An 11,271-nucleotide genomic window follows, 5' to 3' on the forward strand; every position below is an offset into this window, starting at 1 on the left:
CGACCGGTACAAGAAGACGTGGAGCGCAGCGAGCTAGGTGGGTCGACCAAGTGGAGGACGATCTGCGGACCCTACGCAGAGTGCGGAACTGGAGACAAACAGCCATGGACCGAGTGGAATGGAGGCGGCTACTATGTACAGCAGAGGCCACCCCGGCCTTAGCCTGACCGGTAAGGTAAGTAAGTCCCTTCTGCTCGGGATGCCACCTACAACTCGTTGCTCGGACACTCCAAGTGCTTGCAAGTCCTCTTCGAGCATGTCCCATGTCTGATGTCCGCAGTTTCTTCTGGAGCCCATAGTAGGCACGGCTTCTGTTGATGATGCGTCTTCATATTTCACGGGTCACGTTGTTGTCAGTAGTTAGCAAGGAACAGGATAAAATAACCCCTTCTGCAAATGAAGTGCTGCCAAGGCTTGTCCTGTTTCACTTAGCTCCACCTACCTGCAAATAGAGCTTTTTTGTTTTCCTTCTAAACCATAGGGGGATAATCTGCTCAACAGACACCCTAACAGAAGGTTAGGGTAGTGTAGGTCTGACAGGCCGTCTTCTACAACAAAAGTAAAATCCAGGACTACTCTCTCCTCGTACCCACTAAACCATTCCTATGGTCGCCAAACCCTACGTCTCTCCGGAACCACCAAGAAGGTATTGCTTCAGAGAGGGTCTAGTGCACATTGCACCCACAAGGTTAGCTGCGTAGCCTGCAGCAACGAACATCGATGACTCGCTTTGGAGAGTCCATCACGGTAGCATGCTGGCGCTTAGCCGGTTTCCCGAGTGGTCCTCGCCACTCCCTTTGTCCTCGGAAGGCGGGCAGGGTCAACCCCGTCCGCGCCCTACTGCTGAGCGGACATCAAGAACTGATGCCCACGTGCAACCCGATCTGACCTGCCCGTAAGGAAGGGTATCACTACCCTTCAGGCCCTATCAGATGCACCCGTAGGTTGCAGACAGCAGGATCTCACCTACCCCGACCCTTGCCGGGGACCCCTTTCCAACCGCGGGCTCGGATCCAACCCAGTAGACCGACGCCACGACAGCACCGCTACCGGGACTTCCTCTCCGCGGCCACTTAATCGTTGTAAGGGTCGATCTCGACCGCAGGGCACCGGTAAGACCTACGAAGCCGACTCCGAACCCCTGGACCACCTCTTGTACTGCATCTGGACTAGCTATTCTCCGAGTCCACGCGCCACCTCCTCTGTAGCTCCCAGACGATGTGGGTAATAGCCGTTGAAACGGCGTTCCAGCCAAACTCATCCCTACACATCCTCTGGACCAAGTTGCCCGGAGTTGTGTCCTCCCCGCATGTGGCAAGCATGCGGTCACGCATTGTGCGAAAACGCGGGCACACGAACAAAACGTGTTCCGCCGTTTCCTCTAAACCATTGCACACTGGGCATTCGGGAGAATCCGCATGCCCGAAACGGTGTAGATACTGTCGGAAGCAACCATGACCTGTAAGGACCTCTCTCTCTCTCTTCTTGGCGTAACGTCCTCACTGGGACAAAGCCTGCTTCTCAGCTTAGTGTTCTATGAGCACTTCCACAGTTATTAACTGAGAGCTTCCTCTGCCAATGACCATTTTTGCATGTGTATATCGTGTGGCAGGCACGAAGATACTCTATGCCCAAGGAAGTCAAGGAAATTTCCTTTACGAAAAGATCCTGGACCGACCGGGAATCGAACCCGTCACCCTCAGCATGGTCATGCTGAATACCCGTGCGTTTACCGCCTCGGCTATATGGGCCCTGTAAGGACCTGTGTTAGGTGGAATGTGACTTCCCCATGGCGCCTATTAATCCAACTATCTACCCTCGGTATCAACCTATAGGTCCACCTTCCTTTGGTGGAACTGTCCCACGCGCGCTGCCATTTGACCATAGAGGCCATCCTGACAGTCCTGCGTATGCCTCTTGTGCCGCGCATTTCGAAGCACTCCATGTCCTCACTGATAAGAATGCTGATAGGCACCATACCAGTAATGACGCAGAGAGCGTCGTGTGACACGGTACGGTACGCGCTCGCAACCCTCAGGCACATAAGCCTGTAAGTACTTTCCAGCTTCCGTCGGTAGCATTTAGTACTTAGCGCGGTGCCCCACGCCGGGCCGCCATACCTAAGTATGGATGTAGCAACACTAGCCAGAAGCTTGCGCTTACTGGCGTACACCGCAGAGCTATTGGACATCATCCGGGACAGTGCCGCAATAGCTGTGGAGGCTTTTTTACAGGCATAATTGACGTGGCTACCGAAGGTAAGCTTATCGTCGATCATCACGCCCAAGTGTTTGACGGAGCGCTTTGACAGGATAGTACAGTCTCCTACACTGATCTCCGTCTGCTGCTCCGACTTCAGGTTGTTAACAACCGTCACCTCTGTCTTGTGGTGAGCCAGCTCCAGTTTCCTGGACCGCATCCACGCCTCCACAACCTTAATCGAGTGGTTGGTAGTCAACTTTACCTCCTCGATCGTTTCACCGTAGACTTCGAGCGTAATGTCGTCGGCAAATCCGACAATCACCACTCCCGCTGGATACTCTAACCTCAACACCTCGTCGTACATGACATTCCATAACACCGGACCCAGGATGGAACCTTGCGGGACTCCTGAGGTTATGTGAAAGCACTTCCGACCCACCTCCGTGTCGTAGACTAGTACACGATTCTGAAAGTAACTTCCGAGAATCTTGTACAGGTACTCCGGTATCCCCACACGCAGGAGCGCATCGGCAATAGCAGACCAGCTGGCGCTATTAAACGCATTCCTTACATCCAGAGTCATTACCGCGCAAAAGCGAATTCCCCTCCTCTTAGGCTCGAGTGCTTTCTCGGCGGTTTTTGTAACCGACAAGATAGCGTCTACGGTGGACCTCCCCTTCCGGAAGCCGTACTGGTTGCTCGAAAGACCATTTTCGCCTTCGGTGAACCGCAACATTCTATTGAGGATGATCTTTTCGAGCACCTTCCCCGCCGTGTCAATCAAGCATATTGGTCTATATGCCGACGGGTCTCCGGGTGGTTTCCCCGCCTTTGGCAATAGTACCAGGCTCTGCCTATTCCAAGCTTCTGGGAAAACTCCCTCGTCCAGGCATTTCTGCATAGCAGACCTGAACATCTCAGGAGCCTCTGCAATAGCTACTTTTAAGGCCAGGTTCGGAACTCCGTCCGGACCTGGGGCCTTACCTACGCTAAGGGACTTAGCTATCCCCGCAAGTTCCACATCGGTGACCCTCTCCTCATCGCCAGCCCCAGTCCCCGGCTGTCCTACGAAAGGAGGCCAAGGACTAGGATCATGACGCGGAAAAAGTCCTCCAATGATCCCCTCCAACATCTCTGGAGATTGCTCTGTAGGAGCCATCACACCTCTCGTCTTGGCCATAACGATCCTGTAGGCGTCACCCCACGGGTTCGTATTGGCACTCTGACAGAGACCCTCAAAGCAGGCCTTTTTGCTTGCTCTTATCTCGGTCTTGAGCGCGGCTTTTGCAGCGGCGAACACCACCCGCCGTTCGTTTCGCTCTTCCTCTGATCGTGCTCGCTGCATCCGCCGCCTAGCCCGTAGGCAGGCGCGGCGCAGGTCCGCAATCGCGTCGGTCCACCAGTAAGCCGGTGGCCTCCCATTTCTAGGGTGGACTCGCCTAGGCATGGTCGCATCACACACACGTGAGAGCACCGCTACCAGCTCGTCGCCGTCTAAACCGAGTAAGTTTCGCTCACGGCGGAGCGCTTCCCTAAATACCTCTTCGTCGAAGTATGATGTCTTCCACCTACGAGGGCTTGGCCTTGGCCTAGCCGCCTCTTCTTTTATCCGCTGTCTGCTGTTGTTGTAGTCGATACTGTAGCGAACCGCCAGGTGGTCGCTGTGAGTGTAGCCATCATCTACTCTCCAGTTCGAACTACTTGTTAGGCCAGGACTACAAAAGGTCACGTCAATAATTGACTCCGCTCCGTTACGACTATAGGTACTCTTGGTACCGACGTTAGCCAAGTCGACATCTAAGATGGCCAGTGTTTCTAGCAGGATCTGACCCCGCTGGTTCGTGAAGCGGCTTCCCCATTCCACAGCCCAGGCATTGAAGTCACCCGCTATTACCACCGGCCTTCGCCCTGTTGGCACGGTCGTTAGGCGGTCCAGCATTTGCGTGAACCGCTCGATCGGCCACCGCGGAGGCGCGTAACAGCTACAGAAGAAGACCCCGTTTACTTTGGCGACCACGAAGCCCTCATAGGTAGTAGACACCAACTCCTGCACGGGGTATTTACCCGTGGTCCATATCGCCGCCATTTTCCTGGTCCCATCCGAGACCCAGTTGCCGTTGCCGGCGGGTACTCGGTATGGATCCGAAATGATGGCGATATCCGTCTCCCACTCAGAAACCGCCTGACAAAGCAGTTGCTGAGCCGCATCACAGTGGTTCAGGTTCAGCTGCGTTACCTGCACTGTGATTTGTTGTTCACTGCGGCTTTCTTGAAGGCCGGGCACCTTGGACCACCCGTTGGATGTCTGTTGTTCGAGGATTTCCCGGTACAGATCATACAGACGGGTGGCTCGTGCAGCTTTGGGCCTTATGACCTTCAGCGCCGCATCGCCGACACAGTTTGCGCCTGTCAGGGCCTTTACAGTCCCACGACTTGTGTCCTGGTTCCAGACACCTAAAGCAAACCTCTGGTGGCTCGTGGAATGTCAAAGGACATACGCACCAGCCCACCTTTATCCGCCCTACTTTAACGGACTTTTTAACGTCCGCCACAGGTAGCTGAACCAGAGCTATCTGTGTCCCTGCTGGCCCCTTCCGCAGCCTAACGGCTGTGGCGGCCACCTGAACATCGCACTGTTGCCGCAGTGCCGTGACGAGCTCTTCCGCTTCGGTGATCTCGTCTAGGTCTTTGACCTTCAGAGTCGCCTCATGCGTAAGGGCCCTCACCTCCACTCCATCACCAAGGACCTCTTCTGCCAGCCTCTTATAGGCGGCGCCCTTGTGATCCTTCTCGCGCTTAAGCTCCAGGATCATTTCGCCCGTACGAGTACGTCTGATACTGCGTACGTCGGCTCCAAGACCCTCAAGCTTGGCGTCGCACCTCATCGCCTTCAAGACGTCCGAGTATTTCGACTGTTCAGTCTTGATGACGATAGCGTCGCCTTTCTCGCGCCTGGCACATGCCTTCCTACGCCTTGGCTTGGCGACCTGCACTTCTACCTGCGGATTCACCTTCTTCTTCCTCTTCCGCTCTACCTTTGTCCAAGGAGGGTCCTCTCCTTGGATCGCCCTGCTCTGTGGCTGCTGAGGGCCCACCAGTGGTCGCAACCTCTTGTTCCCATCGTTCCGGGACGGGCCGGCCTTTTCAGGCCCACCCTTCCCAGCTTTCCGGGAACCCTGGTTGGGGTCCGACTTTCCGGCCATAATACCGACTTTAGGGGTTATTATACGCCTGGCCTTTCGGGCGCCGCCAGACAGCTCCTCACCTGACGGCTGCCTCGCCCGCTTCTGCGAATGCTTGTCACGTTTGTCACGAGCATTCGCTTTCACACTCTTCGGACTACCCGCGAAGGAGAATGCCTCCGTTTGTGTAAACTTCGACGCATTCTCCTTTGCGGATTCCGCCGCTGCAGCAGTCAGCAACGCGAGTACCGCGTGCTCCTGCTTGGCCTCATCGACAGACGCTCTAAGTCGAAGCAAGGTCGTTTTCAGGTCCTTGCTTGTATTCGACTTAGTTGTCGCAAAGTCGATAATTTTGCCAAGCTGCCGCTCAGCCACCTCTAATGCGGGCCGTCCTTTTTTACTTCTTGGCTGATGGCCCTCAGCAGCCACGCTCCGTCCATTGTCTCCACCGGCTGGCTTGCCGTGGAGTGGACAGGAGCTCCCACGCTTGAGCTACGTAAGCAGCTTCCCGCGCCTGACTCCTCACTTCTCCTTGTCGGAGACCTCAACAACCCGCTTCTTGCGAAGGGGTTGATCGCACCGCTACTTCCACCTGTGTTTTGAATTTTGATTCTTAAGATTTTTACTCATATTTGATTCCCACGAGTCGCACGAGAAAGAATGTCCACCACGCCAGAGCTCTGCATTAACGCGGTAAGGGACAGCTTACTGTGGGGGGTGCCCAGGTGCCCCACAGGCTCCGTTAAAGATCGAGCATCTTTTTCACCCCCTCGATCACTCATTCCTCGGCACGGGTCGCTTGACACCTTGAATTGGGGTTAGTAGTCCTATTCTTAGCCGGCAACTACGCGGCTGACTCGCAAGCGGGGGGGTGCGTCAGGCCCCAGGACATCCGTCCCTGCTGCCCCACAGCTCGAATTGCCTGGAGCATCGTAGTAGTTGAACTGCGCCGAGTGCTGCTGTCTGAATGGATCCGATCCTGGAGGAAGAATGTTCGAGGGCGCGTGAAGCGTACGCGGCTGCTCGTATGAATCTGTTTCATGTGGAAGAAGATCCGATCGCGCTTGATGGGAACGCGGTTGCTCGTTTGAAATCAGATTGCTGGCAGAACGATTCGAGAATATTACCTGTCGCGATTGCTCTAATGGAGCTGCCATCGGAACCGATTTAGCTAGAGGAACAGTGTCTCTGCCGTGCTGATCTACAAGAGGATCTGTCTGCTTCTCAACTGGTTCTCGCGTCCTGTTCGTCTGCGTTATACATTGCGCTTTGGGAATCGCACCTTTACTCGTGCTTGGCACAGGTAGCTTGAGAGAAGTTGACTGGTTTCGCTGCTGTAGTTGAATCCGAAATCTCTGCAATTGTGCCTCCAGATCTTGAATCTGTGCAAGTGTCGGTTCTGGCTGTTGTTGGCACTGTGCCAGCTGCTGCTGCAGTCGTTGAAAACCTGATTGCACAGCTCGCTCGATCGTCACTCCATCGGTGGGCGTGGTAGCTTTCTGGGGGTCTGGATGTCTCAAACAGTCATATCCTCCTACAGCTCCTTGTTCCTCATCCGGTAGATTGTTGATCAGCGGCTGCATCGGCTGTGGAAGCTCAGTAAGCGCTGCTACATGCGAAGCTGGGACGACCGGTTGGTTGGTTGCGGGGGTATGCTGATCAATCCATGTGGATACCTGCTTCTCTCGAGACTCAATCTCGATCACGCGGCTTCTGACACTACGATTGTCTTCCTCTTCCGCTAACGTCTCTTCCAGATCGAATTTCTCCTGCGAGTGCTTCTTCTGAAGTTCCAACTGTTTCCTCTCCAATTCCAGCTGCTTTCTCTCTAGTTCTTGCTGCTCAGCCAGCCGTTTCATTTGGAGGATGGCTCTGCGACTCGACGTAGTGGATCGTACCGACTGTGGTACCTTGGGAGCTGGAAGGCATCTCCTACATGTCCACTCCTGGTCTCTTACCGAATCGGTGACACCGGCGCATGTGTAATGCCACCAAAGACTGCATGTATCGCAGGCTACGATATTATCGGCCGAATCCGGGCGCTTACAGGCAACGCAACTGTATCCAGGTCGTGGTGGCGGGGTGGCTGTTTGGTGCTGGGCATCCATATCGATATTAAATCTTGAAGTTTGTTGCGTCAAACAAACTTGGCACTATTCTTGATAGCAACTTTATTTCTGGTATGCTTCAAGCTGAAAAGATTTCATAAGTTCAATCACATTCTTAAACCGTATCAATTCATTTATATTTTTATTATATTTCACTTACATTTAATAGTGCATTATTATGCCAAACTAAAGCACGGTCAATCCAATTCTCGTCATAAATCTATCTGCTGGGATTATTGTAGGATTATAATATTTCTTTAGCACAATTTAAGCATCTCAAACAGCTTACCATAGAGTAATAATAGGTAGTCAATTCAAATTTTAATAATGTCCAGGTATCCAATTCAACCTGTAGAAGATCTCAATTATTAGTTATATAATTCAATACTAAATCTATTGTTGTTCTAACCTTCCACGTCCCAAAACAGATTATTTAACAAATTAAGGTAGTTTTAGGTAAATTTAAGATGAGATCTTCATCTGTAATTTAGGAGAGAACATTTAGGCACTAAATAAATCAATTCAATTAAACAAATCCTACAATTCATCAACAGTTTAAGTAAATTTAAGATTCCAATATAGCACATTCATGAACACGTTAGCTGGAGATCAAAACATTGCCGCTTGACATACGAATCGATCAAAAGTTTCCTCCAATCCATATGTCTGTTCAGTGGCGCGCCTAGCGTTGATGGAGGGAATCTCCAGATGTCGAAGGCCGGGTTGCCGGTGCTGCGGTCGTGGCAACAGTGGGTCAAGGAAAGCCAGGTTATATTTTTTCAGTTTAAGCTTTCCGAAGAAAAACTTGAAGATCATTTTAAAATGCATCGTTTCATGTGCAGATCGTGTCGTTATATTTTTCGCGTTAAGAGTTACAGGCATTTTTTTTGTTTAATTCAGCACATTTAAATTGTGATATCATGGGGCTAAGGAAAAAATTATCTCTGGTATTCAGAAAAAGACATATTATTCTTGAACATATACAATATATGTATTTGAACATATATGATGAAGTACTCTTACCCTGGTATGCTAATTTTGTTCCAAAACTCAACTAAAGTTGTTGGAAGACAACAGAAAACTTGCACCGTGTACACAGTTTCAATATTCTGTAGCAGCTTCTTATTGGTATAATGTTCCAAGTAATAAAATGTCAGCTTCAAGGTGCTCTATGAGTGGAGGAGTATAACACGCTCGCTAAGGAATGACTCGATTTTAGTCATGAAACGCATTCAAAAGTTCAACATATTTTCTTAGATTAATGAAAAATGTGAATCAAGTAATTTTGTAAAAGAGAAAGCTACGATTTTTTGATTTTGGTCATTTCATATTTTAGTTTTGTTTTTTCATATTTTAGGCGGGGAAAAATGCACCACTAACTGAAACACGTCAACACAGAGAAAAATTCTTATGCAGTGACTGAGTTATAATTGCAGGAAATCGATAAACCTTTTGATTTTTTACTTAGCTTCAGTCAAAAGTGAAAAAAATTATTGCCAATGAGTTGTCCCGGGCAGGTACGACGATACTATATTTTCAAGGCCTTTTCAGTCTTGACAAAATTCAAATATTGCTATTTGAGACAAAATATATTTGAGATATCAAAATTACTACCTATTCTTCTTCGTTGCGTAAATCGGCCTTTTGTCAAGACTGAAACTGAAATGAACTGAATGAATACCATCATGATCGATACCGGAAAACTTACAGAATGTACGCGTGTTTACCAACTCGGTTATTTTAGCTCTATGTACGTATGATATAACGAATACTGGCATTTAACACGTTTAATACTTATTTAAGTCGAATCGCCCTTTAGCTCAACCACTTATGGAGAAAAGACCAGCTGCTCTCTGGATGGAAAATGACATCTTGAAGAACACTTGAAACTGGCGCCACTTTCTCCGAGTGCCGAACCATTCATCTGCCTAATACCCAATATCGTCGCATGTTATCACTTAGGGCAAAACCCTTCATTTCATACAACAGACTCACTTATGTGCACCACACAAGAGAGCGTAAATATCCTTGTCATCGAACCCGAAACGGGGTAGGTTAGGTTAGGTGGTCTGACATCTAGTAGATATCGAGGAAGGGATTCACTCGCCGGTGTGTCACGGCGGTGAACTTGAGCTTAAATTTACGATATCCCATTAATCTCAGCTTACTGATATCCCCTACAGTCCGGTTCCTGTCGGTCACCATTTAATGACCATCAGTGTGGCAAAAGGATACCTACCGACAGGCAGGGACTCGAACGCGAGCGAAACGAAAAGGGCAACAGCATCTCGTCTGCGTCGCGCCCTTGCATTCACCTTCGACCGGCTGACTGGCTGACTGACTGCCATGTGGAAGCACCTCAAACTAGCTTCTGGACGCATTTTGAGAAGGATCGACCGGACCGGGGCGTTTTATAACGGCTATAAATAAGGATGTTTGTTTAAAATTACTGTTCTCGCAATGTCCGCTACCTTCCACTACCCGCCAGACGAATGGTTTAGGGTAGCATCTTGTCTTTGCTGTGTTTTTGTATTGAGACTGCATATTTTGTTCTATCTTCAAATAAGGGATACTTAGACGGTATGGCCTAGCTGGCAGATACTTCAGCGCACAAACAGGGTAGCATATTTTTTATGATATTTTGGGAGGACCTTTGTCTTCCGAAGTAACACAAACCACTCCGAAGTTTCCTTCCGTTTTTATGGCGGTGGTGTGTTGTGTTCAAAGAGAATTTTCGGTTGCCTTAGCAATATTTTTTACAATCAGCTATCGTGAGGCCTCACAGTACTTACCTAATTTTCGAGGAAGAAAGGTATGTTGGTTGTACAAAGCCCGAGGTGTGATTCAGGCAACCAATTTACATACGTGAACAGACCGACCATGGTGAGGCTACTGTCTGATATGATTGTTGCTAAAATGGAATTGCAGAAAAAGGTCGGGCTTGTATACTGCAGCAATTTGGTGGCTCTGGAAACTCATCCCTCTGTTAGCTTTAGGTGATAAAACGACGACCGAAGTGATTGCAGCTTTGCAGTATAATCCATTCTGACGATATTTTACTGTACTAAGACGTTCTTAGAAGAAACGTAGAAAAGGTGTGTTTCTATGTATACCATGTGTTTTGCGAGTCTTTTATTAGAAAGGTACAATAAAAAGCCATCCAACATGACTTCTGATGGCAGTTCTGGAAGATACGTGGAAAAATACCCGCATATTGAAAAAAAAAGTACTAATGATGAACTGAATAATCTATAAAACAATGCTTGACTGAAATTCACGTATATGTTTTCCTGTAATCTGTGAAAAAAACTCGGAACGCGTTTTCATAGTCCATATAAATTTTAAAACATTTTTATGGAAGAAAAGTGTACGAGGGGTGAGTGGGAGGAATCTCGGATAATGTTCCTCGTACGGTTCCTTTTGATCTATACTAAGATTTCCGTCTGCTGGCTGGTTTGTTCCCAAACGGAGCGTCCAACACAGAGCCGTAGCGTATGGTATCTCTGAAGCCTGAAGTCTATCACCTACGTAGTAGCAAACATACGTAGTGTTTGCCAATTTTAAACCTCACTCCTTTTCGTAGAATTTGGTCAGGCTCCCAAGTTTCTGACGATCACTCCCGATACGAGTTTCTGTCGCTATCGGCTTTTCATGACATCATCGATGGAACTCAACGTTTTAGACCCAGCTAATTATGTATCGCATGCTTCTATTGACGAATACCTGAAGCAGTTGAGTATTCTTCACTGATACACACCAGGTTTCACTGGCGTACAACG

The 11,271-nt window shown here is 49.3% G+C and overlaps 1 protein-coding gene across 1 annotated transcript; it reads right to left on the bottom strand.

Annotated features, from left to right (window-relative positions):
• Window positions 1-428: 428 nt before the first annotated feature.
• On the bottom strand, window positions 429-7,492 carry LOC109419051 (uncharacterized). The gene is made up of 2 exons (XM_062857922.1): window positions 6,295-7,492; window positions 429-442 (listed from the first exon to the last, which is right to left on the bottom strand). Exons 1-2 carry the CDS (start codon window positions 7,490-7,492, stop codon window positions 429-431), a joined length of 1,212 nt encoding a protein of 403 aa, XP_062713906.1.
• Window positions 7,493-11,271: the final 3,779 nt, after the last annotated feature.

Source organism: Aedes albopictus, chromosome 3 (assembly GCF_035046485.1).
Source record: "Aedes albopictus strain Foshan chromosome 3, AalbF5, whole genome shotgun sequence".
In the NCBI taxonomy this organism is placed as follows: Eukaryota; Metazoa; Arthropoda; class Insecta; order Diptera; family Culicidae; genus Aedes; species Aedes albopictus.